Source organism: Vombatus ursinus, unplaced genomic scaffold, assembly GCF_900497805.2.
Source record: "Vombatus ursinus unplaced genomic scaffold, bare-nosed wombat genome assembly UNPS02014175.1, whole genome shotgun sequence".
In the NCBI taxonomy this organism is placed as follows: domain Eukaryota; kingdom Metazoa; phylum Chordata; class Mammalia; order Diprotodontia; family Vombatidae; genus Vombatus; species Vombatus ursinus.
In genome coordinates, this window is record NW_020953953.1 from 1312493 (window position 1) to 1335155 (window position 22663).

At 54.5% G+C, this 22663-nt stretch overlaps 2 protein-coding genes across 3 annotated transcripts in view; both read right to left on the bottom strand.

Annotated features, from left to right (window-relative positions):
* Positions 1–11603, bottom strand: part of SSC5D (scavenger receptor cysteine rich family member with 5 domains) — a 16317-nt gene extending 4714 nt beyond the window's left edge. Inside the window, exons 1-13 of one of the 2 annotated variants that reach the window (XM_027860100.1) lie at positions 11463–11603; positions 10756–10782; positions 9713–10021; positions 9380–9463; positions 9198–9296; positions 8224–8532; positions 7149–7466; positions 4646–4765; positions 2770–3087; positions 2062–2315; positions 1623–1821; positions 1186–1500; positions 701–838 (exon numbers count right to left, since the gene is read on the bottom strand). In XM_027860100.1, the coding sequence (XP_027715901.1) occupies positions 701–838; positions 1186–1500; positions 1623–1821; positions 2062–2315; positions 2770–3087; positions 4646–4765; positions 7149–7466; positions 8224–8532; positions 9198–9296; positions 9380–9463; positions 9713–10021; positions 10756–10782; positions 11463–11487 (2515 nt within the window). In that variant the 5' untranslated portion in view covers positions 11488–11603. Of the gene's footprint in view, positions 1–700; positions 839–1185; positions 1501–1622; positions 2316–2769; positions 3088–4645; positions 4766–7148; positions 7467–8223; positions 8533–9197; positions 9297–9379; positions 9464–9712; positions 10022–10755; positions 10783–11462 lie in introns of both variants that reach the window. The other variant, XM_027860099.1, reaches the window with a different exon arrangement.
* A 1016-nt stretch (positions 11604–12619) lies between these two features.
* On the bottom strand, positions 12620–14043 carry NAT14 (N-acetyltransferase 14 (putative); the record flags this gene model as incomplete). The annotated part of the gene is made up of 1 exon (XM_027860072.1): positions 12620–14043. A coding segment is annotated over one exon (567 nt), but the record flags the coding sequence as incomplete, so codon positions are not given.
* Between the last annotated feature and the right edge of the window lie 8620 nt (positions 14044–22663).

The window sequence follows — 22663 nt, forward strand, 5'->3', positions numbered from 1 at the left end:
GCACATGCATGTGTGTGCACATGTGTGTGTGTCAGAGACACTGGTGTGTGTGTGTGTGTGTGTGTGTGTGTGACAAAGACACCAGGGAGATGGAAACAGACAGGGGGAGGGAGGAGGGACGGAGAGAGGGACCCAGAGACAGATGGAGGGAGATGAAGGAGAAGCCCCGACCATGAGATAGCCGTCAGTGGAGGAGAGGAGGTGACAGGGAGGCTCTGAAGGGAGGGGGGCAGAGCTGAATCAGAACTCCTGGGTTAGAGAGAAACGGCCGGACACATAGAGGGGCACGCCCCAGGGAGCCCTGGGGGAGGGGGAGCCTGGCAGAGGGCTGGGGGAGCAGCTGCCACCCCTTCAGAGCCTCACTGCCCCTCTCTTCTCTGGGCATGCTGGGACGGGGGTCCCGGGCAGAGAGGGTGCTGGGTTACTGACGGATCTCCCATGTCTTATGGGGAGGCTTCCTCATGTGATGCCCGGGAGGCCTGGCCTCCTGAGGTTCCCAGCTACATTAGTATAGGGTCTCTGGGCTCCCTGCAGACGTGCCCTGTGGGGTCTCGGGGGTCTCACTTTGGTTTGTTCTTATGGGCCCACTAGGAGCCCAGCTGGGATGGGCTCAGACAACACAGGGTCCCTAGTGGGTCCCTGGGGGTAAGCCGAGCCGGTGTGCCCAACTCCCATTTCTGGGAGCTGCCCTGCTCTTCACCTGGATCTCCGCGGTCCGGGAGGGTCTGAGAAGCAAGGTCATGGCTGGGAGCAGCTGTTGTGAAGCTCCCCCAGGCTGTGTCCCTTCGAGAACTGGTGTCCCAGGCCCAGGGGAGATCACTGTCATCCTCCATGTCTCCTGGGGGGAGAGACGGGGGCAGATTCTGAGCCTTCAGGCCCGAGGACCCAGAGCCCCATCTTTCATCCTACCCTGACTGGCCTCGGGAGATTCCTGGGCCCTGCTCCTGCAGAAGCCACAGTCCCCTGCTGGTCCCTCATAATGGTCCACTAACTGTGTCTCCAGGTCGCTTTCGTACCCCGCCCCAGCCCCCCCGGCATTGCTCACTAGACTAGCCTAAGGGGTCTGGGCTCCCTGCTTCTCGAGCCCCCTTGGATCATGGGATGGGAAGTGATGTGGCCTGTCTGGGATCATAGAGCCCTGTGCCCACCCTTTGCCAGCCTCAGCCCAGGCTTCTTGCCTCATACCTGTGCAGGTGAGCCCCACATCCTCCTGGTGCTCACAGTTGTGAATCCCCCAAGGTGAGGCTGGACAGTCGCCTAGTGAGGCCTCAATGCCCACACAGTCCACATCATCCAGCCAGATCGGGCCTGTCCCAGACCCGTAGTAGGTTTTGCCCACACGGGGCCGGATGCCCCCGCAGCCCAGCTCCCGGCAGGCTACAGCCGCATCTCGGGGATCCCAGCCGTCGTCACACACTGTTCCCCAGACGTCACCACGCCACACCTCCAGCCGCCCGGCACACCGGTCGGGCCCATCCGAGAGACGCAGCCGAAAGGGACCTGACCGTGGCCACGGGAGCGGGGCTCAGGCCCGGCAGGGGGCCTCTCTCCCCTGCCCGGGGCCTCTCTCCCCTGCCCTCCTTCCTTCTGCCCACCAGCCCCTCCACCTGCTGTAGTCTTACCCAGTCCTCCAGAGCCTGGCCAGGTCAGGGGGGAGGACAAGTCTTTGGGAGTGCTTGTGGGTAAAGTCTTGAAGGCCTCCCAGCTGCTCTCAGCCCCCGGCGTGGAAGAGCCTGGGTCTAGGGAGGTCTCAGGGGAACTCTCATCTCGATCCATTGGGGTGGCTTCCTTGGGGACTCGAGTGCTTAGCTGTGGGGTGACCTGGGAAGGTTGTCTTTGTGAGGACCGAGTGGCCAGTGGGGGGCTGGCTGGAGATGTCATTGGTATGTTGGGTAGTGAGGTCTGAGTGGGCAGCAGTAGTGAGTCCTGGGGGGTCTGGCCTCGGGGAGCCTGTGTGGTCAGTTTGGGGGAGGCCTGGGGGGTCTGGCCTCGGGGAGCCAGTGTGGTCAGTTTGGGGGAGGCCTGGCCTTGTGGAACCCGCGTTGTCTGCCTCCGTGGGACCTTAGTGGTTGATTGTCCAGGGGGTCGCACAGGAGGTTTCCGTGGTTTCTTTGTGGTCCATTTTTTGGAGGTATGTGGAGTTCTCGCTGGTGGCTTGGCCACTCTGGTTCCGGGACTGCTAGTAGTCAGCTGGATGGCCACGTCCCCCGGACTCTGAGTGGTCCACCTCAGTGGCCAGCCCTGTCCATCCCCATGTGGCTCTGGGGTCCAGCTCCAGCTGAAGGGGCCTGGGACCAAGTCAGGCCCAAGACTCCCTAGGGAGAGAAGACGTGGGTAAGGTTACACTTCCGACTCTCCGTAAAGTCCCCCTCCAGGAAGGGCCCTTGGGTTTGTTCCTCTTGGATTTGGCCAGAGGGCCATGTGCCTCTCTCTCCCTCACGGGGCCCTTTTGGAAGAACTCACCAATTTTTCCAAGGAGTCTTTCTCAATTTAAGAAGGGAGACTCTTCTTTCAGTAAGCCCTCCCAGATTTGGGGAAAGAGGTCCCCCCTTCCTAGAAGTCCTCCCTGAGTCAAGAAGGGAGGCCCCCGAGTCCAAAGAAGCCCCCAAGAAGCCCTCCCAGCCAAGGTGTAGAGGAAGGAACTCTTCCCCTTCTCCTGCCCCCGGCCTCACCCCAAGAAGCTCCCTTGGATGATGGTTAGGAGGGCTGAGGAGGGCTGGGGAGGGCTGGCCCTGGGGGTCAGGCTGACGGCAGGCAGGGACACTTTACCTGTGCAGGTGACCCCCACATCCTCATTATGGGCGCAGTTGTGTTTCCCCCAGGGGGCTGCAGGGCAGTTGGCCAGCCGGACCTCAGTCCCACTGCAAGCCACGTCATCCAGCCAGATGGGGCCCTCCCCCCAGCCAAAGCGGCCGGTGGCAGGGCCTGGCTCCCGGGGGACACCACATCCCAGCTCTCGGCAGGCCACCGTGGCATCTCGCACATCCCAGCCATCATCGCACACAGTGCCCCAGCGACCACCATACCACACCTCTAGCCTCCCGGCACACCGGCCTGGCCCAGACACCAGGCGAAGGTGGGGGGTGCCTATGGGGAAGAGCAGATGTCATGAGCAGCCTGGGGGGGCAGAACCCAGTGAAAGAGCCACCCCCCAACCTATTCCCTTTCCATGATGATGGGATTGAGATGTATAAGGGATCTTTGAAATCATCGAATTCAATCTCATTGTACAGATGGGGAAACTGAGGCCCAGAGAGAGGAATAGCCTATTCCCTGGTTAAGTCAGTGGCCTATGACTCACTATTTCTGGATTAAAGAATCTCTTTCCCACCATCCTGTTCTGGGCCAGCGTGGGAGCACCACGACTCATAGAGCCTGCCCAAGAGTGGCGTGCTATGACCTAGAAGCCAGGCCTGGGTTCGATTTCCACTTACTAGATGAGTGGCCTCGAGTTAATGATTGCCCCTCTCTGAGCCTCAAGTTCCCTGCCTAGACAAGGAAGATGATCTCTTGGGTAGCTTGTGTGACCTTAGAAAAGTTCCTGCAGATTGGAACACTGATGCATTGTTGGTGGAGTTGTGAACTGATCCAACCATTCTGGAGAGCAATCTGGAACTATGCCCAAAGGGCTATAAAATGTGCACACCCTTTGACCCAGCAATAGCACTTCTAGGGCTGTATTCTAAAGAGATCAAACAAATGGGAAAAGGACCCACATGTACAAAAATATTCATAACAGCTCTTTCTGTGGTGGCAAAGAATTGGAAATTGAGGGGATGCCCATCAATTGGGGAATGGCTGAACAAGTTGTGGTATATGAATGTAATGGAATACTATTGTGCTATAAGAAACGATGAGCAGGCTGACTTCAGAAAAACCTGGAAAGACTTGTACGGACTGATGCTGAGTGAAGTGAGCAGAACCAGGAGAACGTTGTACACAGTAACAGCCACATTGTGCGATGACTAATATTGACAGACTTAGCCCTTCTCAGCAATGCAAGGATCTAAGACATCTCCAAAGGTCTCATGAGTAAAAATGCTATCCATGTCCAGAGAAAGAACCATGGAGTTTGAATGCAGATGGAAGCATACTATTTGCTCTTTTTTTTCTTCTGTTTTGTTTTGTTTCTTTTTTCTTATGTTTCCTCCTATTGGTTCTACTTCTTCCTTACAACATGACTAATGTGAAAATATGTTTAACAGGAATGTATATGTAGAACCTATATCAGATTCAGTGCCATCTTGGAGAGGGAGGAGGGGAGGGAGGGAGAGAAAAATTTAAAACTCAAAAGCTTATGGAAGTGATTCTTGATAAATGAAAATAAATTAATAAAGAAATAAACAAAGAAAGTTCCTGCCTCTCTCTGGGCCTCAATTTCCTCACATGTGAAATGAGAGGTATGAAGGATTGCTTTCTGAGTGACCTAGGGCCAGTCCCTTACCCTTTCTGGGCAGTTTGACCCAGACACAGCTGCAACACCCTAGTCTGAGAGCAGGGCTCTGGGGAAGGGGGACAAAAGACTTTCAGTTGTCAAGGTCTTCAGGCTCCTGGTGACCCCTTAGGAGCACCCAATAGCCAGTTAACTGCATCCACTCCCCCAGAAAAGCAGGGGCCCCAGAGGCCAGACTGGCTTCTCACTCACCCTCCTCAGGGCCTGGTTCCAGCAGGGTCGTGGGAAAGGCAGGGAAGAGCCCACTAGTGGGGGTCTGAGTCTCTGGGGCCTCGTGGCTGCTGCCTGGAGTAGGCAAGCCCAGAGGCAGACCTGGATTGGGAGGAGAGGGGCACAGTGAGACAGAGTCACTATTGAAGCCCTTAGTCACCTTCTCCTCTCCCCTACTCCTGTGGAGTGAATGGGGGGAAGAGATTTGGGGAGGATCCTTTGAGGAAGAGTTCAGGGCAAAGAGAAGAGTCTCTAGGGAGAGAGCTGGGCAGAGAGGAAAGTGAGGGGTAAGAGAAGGGTCAGTGGGGGAAGAGATGGGGGAGAAAGAAAGATCCCTGGGGGAAGAGATGGGACAGAGAGAAGGGTTAGGAAGAGAAGAGATGGAGACAGAAAAGGGTCAGTGGGGGAAGAGACCCACTCCATTTCTTTTATTGACCCAGCTATTAGTAGACCAGGAGATATGGTTAACCTACACTTTAGTTAAGCATTCCATCAAATACTTCATACTATTCTTGTAGGCTTAGTGCCCTGGACTGTCTGAGTCACTTTTATTTTCTTACATTTTCCACACATCCAGTAAAGAGCTCTATTTTAAAGCCAACTCAATCTTATCACGAAATTGTACAATTAGATGAGTTCAGAACTAGTTGAATGGCCAAACTCAGAGCAACCATTAATGTTTTGATGTCAGCTTGGCAGGAGGTGTTCAGCGGAGTGCCCCAGAGATCTGTGACGGGCTGGATTCTGTTAAATATTTTTTACCACCTACTGGATTAAGGGCAAAAATGCCAAATCATCTAACTTGGAGATAACAGTAAGCTGGGAGCTCTCTCTGTCTCTCTGTCTCTCTCTGTGTCTCTGTCTCTGTCTCTCTCTGTCTCTAAAAGTCAGGGTCTACAAGCTTGCCGACTGCTTCAAACATTAAGTCAAAATGTAGAAGGTGAAATTTAAGGGGGGTAATTGCAATTTTACCCTTGAGTTCAAAAGATCAGTTTCTCAAATAAAAAGTAGAAAGGCACAGACATGCTACTATTCATCTGGAAAAGATCTAGGGGCCATAGAGGACCACAGTTTCATAGGAGGAACTGCATAATGCCCCATTTAACTTCAATTTGCTCTGAGTCAGTATGATGAGAAGGGAAGAGAAAGCTGTGTGGAAGGTTACATAAAGGAGAACTGTTTGGGTGCAGCCCTCCTTACTTCCCGTTGGACTATGGCAGTAGCCCAAAGTGGGCTGCCTGCCTTGTCCCTCCCCCTAAAATCCATCCTCCATTTAGCCACTAAAGTGATCTTCCTAAAAGTGCAGGTCTGACCAGGCCACTCCCTTACTCCATAAACTCCAGTGGCTCTCTATTACGTCCAGGATCAAATACAAAATCCTCTGTTTGGCGTTCCAAGCCCTTCATGACATAGCCGCTCTCCCACCCTTCCAGCCTCCCTACACTTATCCCAGCTCACATACCCTTCCCAGTGACCCTGGCCTCCTGACTGTCCCATGAACAAGACCCTCCCTCTCTTGGCTCTGGGCTTCCTCTCTGGCCACCCCCATGCCTGGAGCACTCTCCCTCCTCATCTCTGCCTCCTGCTTTCCCTGTCTTCCTTTAAGTCTCTTCTAAAATTCCAGTTTCTACAGGATGAATTTACCCCTCGCTCTGAATTCCTTTGTTAATTATTTCCTATTTATCTTCTCTCTAATTTGTCTGCTCACAGTTGTCAGCACATGGTAGACTGTAAGCTCCCTGAAGGCAGGGACTCTGCTTTGCCTTCTATCCCCAGTGCTTAGCACCATGGCTGGCACATACTAGCCACTTAAAAGTTGACTGTCTGCAAAAAAAAAAAAAAACCAAACAAACAAAAAACAAAAAAAACCCGGGGCAGCTAGGTGGTGTAGTGGATAGAGCACCAGCCCTGGAGTCAGGAGGACTTGAGTTCAAATTTGACCTCAGTCACTTGATACTTACTAGCTGGGTGACCCTGGGCAAGTCACTTAACCCCACTGCCTCGCCAAAAAACAAAAACAAAAACAAAACAAAACCAAAAAAAAAAAAAAAACCAACGAAAGTTGACTGTCTGACTGACTTCAAATATTCGAAGTGCTGTCACACGTAAGGTAGGCTAGCCCTGTGCTGCCTGGGCGCTGCCGAAGAGACAGGGTGACCACCAGGTCAGAAGTGGCCCAGCAGTGGGAGCTGTCCAGCAGTGGAGTGCTGCCTGGGGAGGCGGGGAGGCGGGGAGGCAGGGAGGCGAGGAGCTCCCTCCCACGGGCAGCCCTGGTGGAGTGGGCACTCTGCTCAGGATGGGGGTGGAGTCGCAGCCTCCCAAAACGCCTCCCAGCTCTGGGGGCCCTTCCCAGGACGTCTCCCTGAGGGGGAGCTGGGGGCCACAGGGCAAGGTCAGCAGGCCCCAGTGGTGGGGTGCGTGGGGTGCCCAGGGAGATGACCCTGGGGTGGAGGTAATGGAGGTAAGGGCAGAGAGGAGGTCTCACCGTCACATACAGCCCCTGCATCCTCTCGGTGGTGACAGTCGTGCTGGCCCCAGGGACGGGCTGGGCAGAACCCCAGGGACGTCTCATTCCCCTTGCACCGTAGGTCATCCAGCAGGATGGGCCCAGACCCCTCCCCAAAGAAGGCCCCTCCAGGGGCAGCTAGGGCACCACCACAGCCCAGTTCTCTACAGGCCACGGCAGCATCCCGGAGATCCCAGCCGTCGTCACACACCGTCCCCCAGCGGCCTCCATGCCACACTTCCAGCCGCCCAGCACAGCCATTGGGACCCCCAACCAGGCGCAAGCGGGGGGCTGGGCCTGGAATATGGGGAGAAGGAAGAGCAAGGGTCAGTCCGCACTGCTCTCTTCTGTGTCCCCAGCTCACTGTCCCCAAAGCCGGGACTGGCTTGAGCCCCCAGCTTAGCAACGCTCCGTGTCCCAGCCCACCACTCGTTTCCTCTCTGTGCCCCCCGATGTCCGTCTGTGGCCCCAGCTGCCTACTCTCCCCCTTCCCATCCCAGTCAGTCGGTGTGGAGGGAGGGGAGAGACCACGAGGAGATGGAGGAGAGGTCCAGGGGGCTATGAAATCAAGAACAGGGGATCCTCTGATGTCTTTGAACCCACCCCACTGGTCTGTTTCCCAATTTCTCCCTTATCTCTCTGCTCACTAGGAAGGATGAGGATGAGGATGATGTGTGGGGTTAGAGGGAGGACAGGGGTGGGCAGCACCAGGCGAGGGGCTGACGCTGTGCTGGGGCGAGGGGTCTGATGGGTCCTCCGAGGCTCAGAGGAGATTATAGAAATTGTAAAGGGAGGGGTCGTCCGTGAGCCCCTTGCCTTAGACCGGAATATCAAAGCTTGGAATAGACCTTACTTCTGTCATACAGCAGTGGCAATAAAAACCAGAGCCCCTCAACATTGTCTGGTCCAGGCAGCTCATTTTACAGATGGGGAAACTGAGACCCAGATCAGGGAAGGGACCCTCCTAAGGACCACCCCCCCCCCCAGCAGGGCAGTGGCAGGGCCAAGGAGCAAGCAACGCTGGGAGGGTTGATATGGGAGCCCTGAGAATCACCTTCACAGACCAGTCCGGCATCCTCCGTGTGGTCGCAGTTGCTTCGTCCCCAAGGGCTCCGGGGACAGTCCTGGAGGGCCTGCTCTCCACCTCCACAGCCCACATCGTCCATCCAAACGGGGCCTGACCCTTCTCCGAAGCGGGCCCCTCCGGGGGCGGCCAGGGCTCTCCCACAGCCCAGCTCCCTGCAGGCCACGGCAGCATCCCGGAGATCCCAGCCGTCATCACACACCGTCCCCCAGCGGCCCCCGTGTCGCACCTCCAGCCGCCCGGCACAGCCGTGGGGCCCCCCTGCCAGGCGCAGATGCTCTGCCGAAGAGGGACCCAGTGAGCCAGCCCTTCATCTAAGCCCTACTGGTGCCTGGGGCCCTGAGGGATTGGGGGCTAGGAGGCAGAGGCTCAGATCCCTGAGGAGAGTGGAAACTGGGGGCTGGCAGGCATGGGGTTGGATGGCTGATCCTGGCAGGCCACGTTTTCTGGGGAGCCCTACTTCTGGGTGCCGAGGGCCCAAGGGTTTCACCTGACTCTGCAGGGGACACCCAGCAGGGATTAAGGAGGCAGACCCCCAGTTCCTGACGCAGCGGGGGCAAAGGGCAGGTGCCTGGATACCTGAGTCCCTGGGGGGGGGCTGACAAATGAACATAATGGGTCATGTGTGTAGCCATTTAAGGGCTTCATAGTGGCTACAGAGTCAGCTGACATCAGATGCCAGGGTTTTTGTAGAGGCAGAAGTCAGAAAGATGGACATCTGGAACTGGACATGTGGGTCCCAGGGTGAGGGGCAAGGGGGAGTTGAACACGAAGGTCCCAGGGAGTTGGGGCAGGCAGAATGAGGGGAGGTAAGAAGCAAAGGTGTGCATCCATTGACCCCATGAATTTTCCTAATGGCACCCCATCTAGTGGCTGTGGACTGGGTGGAGGGGGTGGGAGGAGTCAGCTCTATCTATGAGGGACACACAGGGGTGGTCACTCACCCTGTCGGAAAGCATTGGAAGTCAGAAGAGGGGCCCGGGTGGCCTTTGGCAGCTTGGGGAGCCGAGGGGCCTCCTGTGGGCTGCTTGTTGGGTTTCCAGCTAGGGGAGGGGTGAATGAGGGGAGGGGAGATTTAAGTGTCAGGCTCTGCAGATTCTGCGGGGGGGAGATCTTGGGGCCTCACCTGGGGATGTTGGGGAGCCCTCAGACCACAGCTCCCAGTCCAGGGGCTCTGTTGAATCTGGCCTCGAGTTGGTTGCCCGCTGACCTGTAAGGAGTGGGCAGATTCAGAAGAATGGGAGGAAGCCTGGGGCTCTTGAGGAAGGGGTTGGTGCTTAGTGGGAAGGGGCCTGGGAGTTCCAATGCCTGGCTTCCTGAGGGTGGTGGGAAGTTAGACCCACACACAGTGTTAGGCACTTAGGGGGCCCATGCCTGAGTTCTTGGATACCTGCCTCTTGGAGAGGGTGAGGACTGGGAGAGGAAGGAGCAGGGGCCATGAGGGGCTAAGGGCTCTCACCCACACAGACGAGGCCAGCGTCCTCCTCATGGGAGCAGATGTGTGCCTTCCAGCCCCTGTGACGACAGAGGCTCAGCCGGCTCTCAGACCCCCGACAATCCAGCTCACTCAGCCATACCGGCCCAGTGCCCTCTCCAAAGAAAGCCCCTCTGGGGGCGGCCAAAGCTCCTCCACAGCCCAGCTCGCTGCAGGCCACGGCAGCATCCCGCAGATCCCAGCCGTCGTCACACACCGTTCCCCAGCGCCCCCCGTGCCGCACCTCCAGCCGCCCAGCACAGCCGTGGGGGCCCCCCGCCAGGCGCAGCCGCTCTGCCGAGGGGGGCCCAATGAGGAGGGACCCTCATCTAGCCTAGCTGTATCCCTAGGCTTTGGAGGGGGGCCCGGGGGCACTAAATACTCGGATTGCTGAAGAGGTAGGTAGAAGTCCTGGAAATCTTTATCGCTAAGGAACTGGGGACTGGGATGCCTGAGAAGACTTGAATCTTAGAGATCAGACACCTGAATCCTTAAGAAAAGCTAAGTCGCTGAGGGGAGCAGGGCCTGGGAAATTCAAAGGCCGAGTCACTGAGGGCTTGGGTTCAGGGTTGGAGAACTGAGAGGGGCTAGGAAGCTGGATGCCTGGGTCCCTGTCCAAAGAACGGGTTGGAGATCCTGGGGTGCTGAGGGGGGTCTGAGTCTCTGGGAAGCTAACATGTTGCTGAGGAGGGTGGGGTTGTGTGGCTGTTGGGGAGGGGGGCCCCTGGGATACCACACTTTGAGGTTTGTGATGGGCAGGGTACTGGCTGCAAGAGACTCCTGGGCTTCTGAAGGGGTGGTGAGGATTGGGGAGGGGGGCATCCCCGGGTTTAATGAACAAAGAATGAAGAGCCTAATGGAGGGACCCCTATGGGCTACTCCACGGTAGCCAGGATGCCACCTGGGGAAGCCAGTGAGGGAAAGGGAGAATCCAGCGGGCTCCAGAGCTCAGGTGGAGTCGGGTGGTAGGGAGAATCAAAGGGCATGATGATGGGGAAGGAGGAGAAGGGGACCCAGGGAAGACTCACCCACAGCCTGAATCCCCATCAGAACAGCTGGAAGAGAAATGAGGGAGAGAAGGTGAAGGTGAGGAGCCCTCACCCCGCCACCATCTCAGGAGATACTAAGGGGTCTGGGTCAGCTTTCCAGAGCCTTGATAGGGACGAGGATTCACAGAGCACTGAGGGGAGGGTCTGGATTCCAGGTTTCTGTATGGGGTAGGGCAGGGGACTGGATGCCTGGATCTCTGAACCCAGTGGGAAGGACCTGACCCCTGGATTTCTGACCAGAGGAAATGGAGTCCCGGTTCCTCTGGGAACAGTTCAGACAGAGCTAGGGACCTGCAGCCTGGCTTCCAGGAGAACCTCGACTTTCGGACCCCTGAAGGGGATAGGCCCTGGACGATGCAGGGGAACGAGGCTGCAGCTGACTGGGCTCTGGAGGAGGGAGCAGGGAACGGGGAACCCTATCCCTGGATCCTGGAGATGGTGGGCGACCAGATGTCTGGAAGTCTCTTGGACGGTGGCAGGCTGCTGAATCCTGAGTCTCTGAGACTAATGGAAACTGAACGTCTAGGGCTGTGGGGAGTAGCCAGAAGGGCAAAGTGTATGCTGAGGGCCAGGACTTCCATGTCCCTGAAAGAGCGAAGTGAGAACTCCCAGATGCCCGGGAGCTGGGGTCAGCAGGGGGCAGGGGCTGGGGGCAGAGACCTCTCTGGGGCTCTGCGGTCACTCACCAAGGAGGCAGGCCAGGACCCTCATCTCTGCAGAGCGAGCCCCTAGGACCCAGGCTGGGGGAGCTGGGGGTGGGGCAGGGGGGAGAGCAGATAAGGGCGATGAGGAGAACGCGGAGGAGGTGCAGGAGGCGAAAGCTGAGGGGAAGCGCCGGCAGCGCCCTGGACTGAAGAGGGGCGGGCAGGCGGGCGGGGGCTGGGGACACGCCGGCACCAGGAAGAGAGGAGAACACTGGAGGAGGCGGCGGGGGACCAGGAGGGGGCTGAGGAGGAGGCGTGGGGGAACGGGGGGGTCAGATCTGTAAACACCCACTGGAGGCTGGCCCCAGACACTCTGGGCGCTGGGCCGGGAGACCCGCCAGAGGGGCTGATGACCGAGGGGCTGGAGCAGCCCCTGGCCCTCGGGCTCTGCCTCAGTGTGCCCGTCTCTTCTCTTGGGGTCCCCATTGTTTCTCTGTGTATGTCCTTCGCTCTGGGTGTCTCTATTGCCTATCTCTCAAGGTCTCTGCTCATGTCCAGGCCTCTCTGGGGCTTTATCACTACCTCCCACAGCAGACTGGCTGCCCTGCCCTAACACCATCCACTGCTACTGGGGGAGAGGGGCCCATCTGGATGTCTGGATAACGGTCCAAACCACGGGGCTCAGCATCCAGCCAAGAGCCATTTGTCGGACAGGAGAAAGAACTGCTGGATTGGAGGGTGGGCAGTAAGACGCAAGCCGCAGGTCCTTCTCTACGGCCCGCTTGTCCGGAGGCAGGGGGAGGCCAAGCTGCCCTGACATAGCCCCAGGAGCAAAGGGGCGGAGAGAGAGTGGCTTGGCCCAGCCCGGGGCTGGAAGGGGAGAAAGGGGTGTGGGGCGGGGGCAGACACTTGGCCCCCAAGCTCCGCAGGCAGATGTGGGGTGGAAAAAATGTGCTAATGGGGAGCGTGAGTCATCAAGGTTGGCAGGGGATGGGCCCTGCAGCCTGAGCTCATCCCTGCCTGCCTGGGGCCTGGGGCCTGGGGGGAGTGAGGGGCAGCAGTGGCTCAGACCTCCCTTCCTCCCTCCAGCCTCCACCTCCCCCAATATTAATGCGGCTCCAGGGCCAGACAGGCCTTGGAAAGGGGGCTGGTGGGCCTGGAAAAGGCATCAGAGGGGGTGGGAGGCAGGCAGGCAGGCGGGAGTTTCAGAGTTTATTAACAGTGGGTATAAAAACAGATGTGAGGGGAAAGGAGGGATGGGAGGAAAGAGAAGAACCCAAAGCAGAGAGGGAGGGTCATCTCAAGGTGTGGGGGACCCCCGCGGGCAGCAGGAGAGGGGGAAGTCACTGTGTGGGTCCTCAAAGCAGAGGGGAGTTGGCCAGGCATCCAAGGAGAAGGGAGTCCAACCCCACTGGAGGGTCCCCAGAAAAGGGGGAGATCACTGAGGGCCCTTGGTCAAGGACTCGGGGGTCAGGGAGCTCTGAGGCTTGCTCCCCTTGCTCAGAGGGGCCCAAACGGGCTGAAGGTCAGCTGAGGGGGAGGGGCAGGAGATCCCAGGTCCACAGGGACCTTCAGTGAGTCTGGGGGAAGGATGTCTGAGGGGCCACCTGAAAAGGGACTTCTGGGAGGAAAGGGGACGAGAACCTCGGGAGATCTGGGCACAGAACCACCTGAGGGTGCGCAGGGAAGGTGAAGAGGCCCGGTCGGGGGGGCCAGCGGGCAGAGCCACCCGAGGGCGGCTGGAGGTGCAGGGAGAAGGAAGGGGGCCAACTGCCTGAGGACCCCCCCAGAGGGCAGGGGGGATCATCTGAGAGTCACTGGTACAAAACGGGAGCAGTCTGAGGTTGGGCCAACGGGGATTCCCCATGTTTAATCCTGTGAGGCGAGCACCGCAAATGTCCTTTCCTCCATTCCCTAGAAGTGAGACCCAGAGGGAAGAAGGGCCAGGCCCAGGGTCACGGACTGGGCCAGAGCCAGAGCTGAGACGTGAAAGCAGGCAGATGTCCTCCGTGTCCCCTGCTTCCAAGGCCAGGTGGCGGAGGGGACACAGTGGGCATCAGAATTCTTTCGTGAACTCCCTCACAAAGGTGTGTCCCATCCAGCCCCAACCGCCCTCGGGATGGTAGCCTCGCCCCTCCAGGAGGGCAGTGGCCCCTCGGGCACCCACTGGAGCAGGGACCACGAGCTTGGCTCGAGGGCCCCCCGCCTGGCGGGCCCATGCCCGGGCCTGAGCCTCGGCAAAGGCCAGCAGCTTCGTGCCCACGCCACGTCGACGGTGCCAGCGGGCCACGGCCAGGCGAGCTACAGACAGGCTGCTTCCGCTGGGGCCAGGCCTCAGGGCCAGGACCCCACACACATCATCAGTTCCCCACACGGCCACCCAGGGGCCTCCCAGGCCAGAGTCCGAGGGGAGCGAACCCCACCGCATCCGCACCATCAGCTTGAGGGCAGCCACAGCTAAGGCAACGGGCAAAAGCAGGGCCAGGGCGAAGGAGGCCAGGACAAAGCGGAGACCACTGCTGGCAGCGGCCAGGAGCAGGAGGGCAGGGGGCCGAGTCAGGGCGTGGAGGGCCACGCGGTTCTCTGTGTCCTTCACCCCATCCTGAGAATAAAGGGGCAGAAGTCAGGGGCACAAAGAAAGAGACACAGCTTCTCGCTGGTGGGGAGGAGAAGGCCAGTGAGGACCTGGAAGGGCGGGGCTGGGGCCGGTGAGGACACCTATTGAGGGAGCCTCTGGTGACGGGTCCGGTGCAACACTGGGCAATAGGATCCTGAGGGGCCACTGAGGCAAATGGGCCGGTGGGAATACCCAGGGTGCAGATCAGCCAGTCCTCCAGCTTTCATGAAGCACCTACTACACGCCAGGCACCGTGCTAAGTGCTGGGGAGGTTTCTGGGAGCCAGGAACACTGCGGGAGGGCTTTGGGAGGCACCCGGATGTGCAGGGCATGGTGGGAGGGAGGGGCAAGGGTCCAGGGAGAGAAAACACATTTTTGTTCATCGAAAATAAATCGAATGCAAAAATGTGAAGGGGAGTGGCTGGTGAACTGGGGCGCCGGGCAGGAGCTGGTGGAGACACTGAGTCAAAGTCTGAGGGAGGGGGGTGGGGAAGGGCTGATGGGAAGCCAGCAGCGGATGAGGTTCCGGAGGGACCCTGAGCAGAACCGGAGGGAGCGACGACGCGGTGTGGACATTGAGAGGAGAGGGAGGGGCCCAGCAGAGACCTGAGGAAGATGGGGTGAGCCAATGAGGAAGGGAAGGGAGCACCTCGTGGGAACGCTGGGAGCCCTGGGGGGGAGGGGACGGCCGCACTGCTGAGGAGGAGGGCAACAGAGGAGTGGCAATCTGCAGGGAAAGGTTCCTCTTTCCTCCCTTCTGCTGCATGAAGGGCTGAGCTGGTTCTCCTGCCTGAGTCTCCTCTGCTGAGTCTCCTCTGCTGAGTCACCGTCCACATCCCAGGCCCCGCCTGTGGCCCGTACACGCCTCACGGCTCTGTCCATGGCGCCCCTTCCCCGGCTCTCTCTCTGGGCATCCTCATCAGCTCTCAAAGGTTCAGCAATCATCCCTAGGCCAGTGTCCCCAAGACCTCAGGCTAGCCTCCCTCTCTTTCCTGATTGTCAGCCCTGGATGGCCGACTCTGGCCGCATGGCCCGTGGGCATCGAATTCGACACATCCAAAGCAGGACTCATCTTCCCCGCTCTATGACCTCACTCAGTGATCTCATCTGCTCCCATGGATTCAATTACCAGCTAGAGATGCCCAGGGTTCCCAGGTCTACGGATCCAGCCCAAACCTCTCGGCTGACCCTCGATCTCCCATCTCTGACCGCCTAGCGGACACCTGGACCGGAAGGAAGTCTCCGACATCTCAACTCAACGAGCCCCAGACCCAACTCATTATCTTTCCTCCTCAGCCTTTTCCCCTATATTACTGTAGAGAACACCCTCACCCTCTCGGGCCCTCAGGCTTGAAAACTAGGTGACATCCAGGACTCAGCGCTCCTTGTCACCCCCGTATCCAAGGCCTGGCCAAGGTCTGTTTATTTCACCTCTCTGCCTCCCAATCCACCCCCTTCTCTCTGACCCTGCCCCCACCCTGGTGCAGGCCCTCATCCCTTCCCGCCTAGTCTGTGGGACTGAGCTGTTGGGGGGGTCGGCCTGCCTCGGGGCTCTCTCCAAACTCCCCAGTCCATCCTCCCTTCTGCCACCAAAGGGATTTTCCTAAAATGCAGGTCCCATCATGTTACCTCTCCTCCTCAGTAAACCAAAGTGGCTCCCTATAGCCTCCAGGATCAGATGGAAAATGTTTGGTTTTTAGAGCCCTACCCCCACCTTTCCAGTCTTCTTCCACCTTGCTCTTCCCTATGTAGAGGCAGCAACGTGGCTCAGTGGATAGGGCGCTGGGCCTGGAGTCAGAAAGATCTGAGTTCAAATCCGGCCTCGGACACTTATTAGCTGGAAGACCCTGGGCAGGTCACCTAACCCTTTTTGCCTTAGTTTCCTCAACTGTAAAATAGGACTAAGAAGGATCAAATGAGATATTTGTAAAATGCTTAGCCCCACACCATATAGATGCTCACCCCCGTCCCTTCTGCACAATCTGCTGTGTCTCAAATAGGCCATCTTCCCACTCTGGGCATTTTCACCGATCTCCCATGTCTAGAGCTCTCCCTCCATTCGTTGCGGCTTCCTGGCTTCCTTCACATCTCAGCTGAGCCCTGACTTCCTGCAAGGAGCCCTCCCTGGTCCTCCTCCACCTTGTGTCTCCCCTCTGTTATTCTCTCCAATATCCTGTTTGCACGTTGTCTCCTCCGTCAGACTGAGAGCTCTTTTAGGACAGGGAATGGGTTTCTTCTTTCTTTGTATATCAAGCGCTTGACAGTGCCTGGCAACTCATAGCAGCTTAATAAATGCACACTTACTTGTTGACTTTTCCCACAAATCTACCCCTCTTCCAAACTGGCACCACCATCCTCCTGGGCACCCCAGTTCCCCACCTAGGTTGGGACTCCTCACTATTCATCCCTCAGAGCCAATCAGTCGCCATGTATTGCTTATTCTTCTGCATAGTGCTCAGATCCTAAGCTCTAGAATGCTGATGTTAGTGGGAGTAATTAGAAGTACCACTCAAGAAACAAACGTGTCTTCCTACCTCTCACCGTGACCCTGAGGAATAAGAGAAAGCCATAGCTGGGATATGACTGGATGAGTGTTACTCCTCCAAAAGAAACAGAATAGGTCAAAAGAGTAGCACTGGGTAGGTGTTTTAACTAATTTCTTGTGAACAAACTTAATGGTCACTAAATAGAAACACTTCAACATATGAAGAATGAGAAAGAAATGAGAAATGAGCTTCTGTTATGCAATTTCTTTTGCTAAGAAGATATAGGTAGCCCAGGATGTTAAGAAGCTATACTCATGCAGACCAGAGTGGAGATGGGTGATGGAGTGTTTGGGTGAAGGTCACCAGAGGGAAAAACAGAGGAGATGTTGTCATTGGAGTATATGTACTACACACCATCTGGACAGAAGGAGAAGTTAGATGAATGGCTTGGGGAAACTGGTCACAAGCCAGGCAAGATGAGATACAGCAGTGATGGGGGACTGCCAAGATTCTTACATCTGCTAAAGAGCTCTCTCTCTCTTTCTTTGTCTGTCTGTCTGTCTCTCTCTCAAAAGGAGATCAGATACTGATAAGTTCTTGACTTGCTTTAGTGATAATTTCATCCTCTTCAAAGAAAAATACTCTTCTGAATGTGATTCCCACTAATAGGGGGAACTAGTCACTGGGGAGAAAATGATGGAACCCCAGGGCAAAGTAACCATTCTATCTTAAAGCCTGTGACTGAGGAGAGGAATGTCAGGTATAGCCTGGAATGAATGCCTAGATTTCAGGAAAGCACATTCAAAATGGTTCAAGAGAAGGCCAGTAAGGCCTAAAACACTCAGATATGAATGGGACATTCCAATGAGGAGAAAAACAAGACTTGTTTACAAAGGGAGCTCACCACCCAACCTAGATTCTTAGAAGAAATGTACAAGAATAAGGTCAGATGACAGAATGACTGTAAGAATATAACAAAGTCCTGTATCAAGAATCTATATCTGGGGGCAACTAGGTGGCGCAGTGGATAGAGCACCGGCCCTGCAGTCAGGAGGACCTGAGTTCAAATGTGCCCTCAGACACATAATACTTCCTACCTGTGTGACTCTGGGTAAGTCACTTAACCCCAATTGCCTCACTTAAAAAAAAAAATCTGTATCTGATACTGTATCAAGTGTCAAGAATATTTAAGGCTCAGGGGCAGCTAGGTGGTACTGTGGATAGAGCACCAGTCCTGGAGTCAGGAGGATCTGAGTTCAAATCCAGCCTCAGACCAGACACTTGACAGTTACTAGCTGTGTGACCCTGGGCAAGTCATTTAATCCTGATTTTCTTGCAAAAAAGAACATGAAAAAAATGCTAAAGTTCAGGGGGAGGTAAGAACACTAAAGGGCTCCTTTAGTTATATTGGGAGAAGGATCAAAGAAGAAATGGGAAAGGGTGCTTTGCTTGGGGCAGCTAGGACGACGTTAGCTTCTAAGTGCTCATTTTATCTGCCAAGGAGAATGACCTTGGCTCTGGAAACAAAAGGTCCCAAATGGCTGACAGGGAGTAAGGCTCATGATCAACAAGGAAAAATCTGCCTTTGATGAACTCAAGCCACGTGGGCCAGAGGAACTCCATCCTTGAGTCCTGAGAGATCTGGCAGCTGTGGTGGCCAAGCCTCTCTCAGTAACATCTGAAAGCTGGTGGAAATGGGTCTGCAAGACCAGAGGGGGTGAATGTTGTCATGATTTAAAAAAAAAAAAAAGAGAGAAGAGAACAGAATCTGAGAATGATAAGCCAGGAGCTTGACTTTGATTCCTAAAAAATCTCTAGAATAGCTCACTAAAGGGATGGCTATCTCAAAAGTGGAATGATGGGGGTTACAAAGAGTTAATACAGTTCCATCACGAACATGTCACAGTCTGATATCCATGAAAGACAGGGGAATGGATTCCAATTGCTATGAAAAAAAATAGGTAAAGAGATCAAGTGAAATAATATTTGTAAAGCACTTAGCACAGTGTCTGGAATATAGCAGATGCCATACAAAAGCTGATTCTCTTCCTTTTTCCTTCCCTTTCAAAGGATTTGAAGAGGCCATTCGCAAGGAAGAAAACCAAGCCATCAACAGACATGTGCAAAAATGCTCCAAATCACTCTTAATTAGAGAAATGCAATTTTTAAAAAAGGTGATGTTCTACTTCATACCCATCAGATTGGCAAAGATGACTGAAAGGGAAAATGATAAATGGTGGAGGGGCTGGGGAAAAACAGGCACTTGATGGTGGTGTTGGAGCTGGGAATGGGTCTGGCCATTCTGGAAAGCAGTTTGAAATATGTCCCCCAAAGTCATTAAGTTGTGCCTACCCCTGACCCGCACTATTAGACCCCAAGAAGATCAAAAAAAGAGGAAAAGGATCCACAGGTACAAAAACATTTCATAGCTTTTCATTACAGTAAAGAAGTGGAAATCAAAGGGATACCCATCAACTGAGGAATGGCTCAACAAATTATGATACACAAATATAATGGAATATTAATGTGGCATCAGAAATGCCTAAAGGAAGAGTTTCAGAGAAACGGGGAAGAACTGCATGAAGAAACAAAACCGAACAGAATAAAGGGAGAACCTGGAGAACAATTTCTACAATAACAACAATTTTGTAAAGAGAATCAACTCTGAAAGACTTAAGAATTCTGATCGATGCAATGACAATTCCCGAAAACTGATGAGGAAGTGTGAGAATGACCTCCGGGCATGGGCGATGGACTCCAGCGGGGTCACATGATGGACATTTCCAGACACAGCCAACTGCAGATGGATTTTGTTTGACTCTGCATATTTGGTACAAGGATCTTTTTTTTTTTAAAGTGGGGCAGAAGGCGTCTGGGGGAGAAGAGGGCTAGTGATCGGATTGCCAAGACTTACAAAAGAAAATGGTCATTCTGGAATAACCTCATTTCCTTTTTGGGCAAAATTACTAAAATGGTAGATGGAGAGACTGCTGTGACTCCAGCTTATGAAGCATCAGGTGAAATCGCCCACAATATTTTGGCAGCAAAGATGGAGAGGAGGGGATACTACAGTCAGATGACTTCAGAGCTGGCTGGATGATGGGACACAAAAAGTGGCTATTTAAACTCGGAGGTTCCACATCCCACCCATCACAGTGGCCAACATGGTGAAACAGGAAAATGATAAGTGTGGGAGAAGATGTGGGAAAATTGAAATACTAATACATCGTTAGTGGAGTTGTGAAATGATCCAGCCATTTTGGAGAGCAATTTGGAACTATGCCCAAAGGGCTATAAAAATGTGCACACCCTTTGACCCAGCAATAGCACTTCTAGGGCCATATCCCAAAGAGATCATACACATGGGAAAAGGACTCACATGTACCAAAATATTCATAGCAGCTCTTTTTGTGGTGGCAAAGAATTGGAAATTGAGAGAATGCCCATCAATTGGGGAATGGCTGAGCAAGTTGTGGTAAATGAATGTAATGGAATACTATTGTGCTATAAGAAATGATGAACAGGCTGACTTCAGAAAAACCTGGAAAGACTTGTATGATCTGATGCTGAGTGAAGTGAGCAGAACCAGGAGAACGTTGTACATAATAACGGCCACGTTGTGTGATGACTGATATTGATAAACTTAACCCTTCCTGGCAATACAAGGATCTAAGACATCTCCAGAGGCCTTGTGATGGAAAATGCTCTCCACATCCAGAGAAAGAACTATGGAGTTTGAATGCAGATCGAAGCAGACTATTTGCTATTTTTTTCTTCTGTTTTGTTTTGTTTCCTCTTTCTTGTGGTTCCTCCTATTGGTTCTAATTCCTCCTTACAACATAACTAATGTGAAAATGTTTAATAGTGTGAGAGATGATCTCTCAAAAGTGAAGCCTCCTCAAAGGGTTAATAGTTTTTGCTAATAGGTCTCACAAAGGGCAGCAATAGGAGATCACTGGTCATCTGGAGAGAGAGAAGGTCAGAAGCCAGATAGTAAGAAGAGTGGGAGGAGAGAAATTGGAGGCACCTGTTGTAGATGGCCTTCTAAATGTACTGTTGAAACACACTCCCTTCTGACTTTGTCAAAACCCCCCAGACCCTGTTTTTAAGCACAAGAAAGAATAGAATAGCCACACCCCACCCCCCCAACCTAAACTGCAAGACTTCCCCCCTTTTCTTGTCTCCAGGCAAACTTGTGTAATTCTGTCGCTGGGGAAGATTTCTGTGCCCAGCCAATGGGCTAAGGAGAAGGAAGGGGGTTATGAAGGAGGAACTCGAGTTAGGGTATAAATAAGCCTGGCTTTCTGTATGTAGGCTTCCTCCCTGGCCGGCGCCATTAGGGTGACCAGGGGCGGTACCCTTTCTCATGAGAAAGCAATAAACTCCTTTCTGCTTTCAAGGTACCTAAGTCTTTTGAATTTGAGTAGTGGTCTCAGTCCCACATAATAGCAATGTATATGTACATACACCTATATCAGATTGCGTGCAGTCTTGGAAAGGGAGGGGAGAGAGAGGGGGAGAAAAATTTAAAACTCAAAAGCTTATGGAAGTGATTGTTGATAAATCCAAATAAATTAATTTTTAAAAAGTGGTTGTTTATAGTTCAACAAAAAGTCTCCAGTGGAGTGCTCCAGGGATCTGCCTGGGGCTCCAGGCTATTTCATCTATGACTCGAATAACGTGGATGCCATGCTCCTCAAACTCGGAGACCCACACAGAGAGAGGAGGGATGGGTGGCCCACGGGAATCCAAAAGATTCTGGCAGGCTCACAAATCGGGCGTATGTTAAGAAGAACTCAATAGAGATAAAGGAAAATCATCACCTTAGCTACAGCCAAGGTGACAAGCACAAGATCGGAGGGGTGGTGATTATGGGGCAGTTTGTCAGAAAACGATCCCAGGAGGTTACTGAACTGTAAGCCCAATGGAAATCAACAGAAGGAGGGGGTGGCCAAAACACACCTGGGCTTTGTGGGGAGCGCCAGGGACCAGGAAGGAGGAGGTGATAAGCCATGTGCTCTGCTCATCTGGACAAGGCTGGATCTGGAGTATCGTGTTCCCTTCCAGAGGGTCCCATTTAAGAAGATAATAATAAACCACAGGAGATCCCAATTTGGGGCAACCAGGATGCTGGAGACTCTCCAGGTCATGCTCCAGGAAGACTAGCTATAGGACTGGGGACATTTAGCCCGGAAAAAGGACGTCTGAGGGGGATGGAGAGCGGTTAAGGTCAGGCAGGAGGAGGGAGCCCGAGAGGAAAGGCTCAGAAGAGCTTTGGGAAGCCTGATTCAGGCTCCACGAACAGGCTCGCCAAGGAGAATGCAGAGCTGCCTCCGAGGCAAAGGGTCCCTTCACTGGGGGGCTTCAGACAGGAGGTGGAGGATTCCCACTGGCCAGGGGAGGAGCTGGGGGGCTAGGGCCCAGGGCCCTGGAATCCTCACATCCTCGGTAAGAGCCTCTTCACTCCTGCCTCCAGGACAGCTGTCCTCCTTTCTTCCCTTCCTTTCCCCTCTCCAATCCATCCTCTGCCCTGCTGCTGACATCTGGATTTTCCTAGAGTACAGCTCAGATCACTCACCCCCTGCTCTAGTCTCCAGGCACTCCCTGTGGATTCGAGGAGAAAATCTCGACTTTTCGGTTTGGTATTTAAAGGCCTGGGAAATGTGGCATCAACCTACTGCCCTCCAGCCAAACTGGCCAACTTACTGCTCCCAGAACACTGGCTGCCAGCTCCTGCCCTGGCTGTACCTCCCGCCTGGGATGCCCTCCCTCCTGCCCTCTGACTCAGCTCCAGCGCCATTCCCCACAAAAGGCCGTTCCCATTCCATTACCATCCATGCTACTTTGTAACATCTTTGTGACATACATTAGCTACTTTGTAGGTTTCCTGTCTGTGCCCAGAATGTAAGGCAGCTTGAGGGCGGGGCAGAGGCGTGTGTGGAGAGAGACTGGGTCTAGTCCTTGTACCCCTGGGACCTCGCACAGTGCCTGGCCTGGCTCATAGCAGGATCTTAATACCCTCTTGCAGAATGAATGAGATGAATGAATGAATGGTTCCGTGGGGTCAAGTTAAGAGGCTGGGGGTGGGGGGTGGGGGAGACTGCCGATGATGGGCTAGCTGGGCCCCGGGAAGGGGGGGG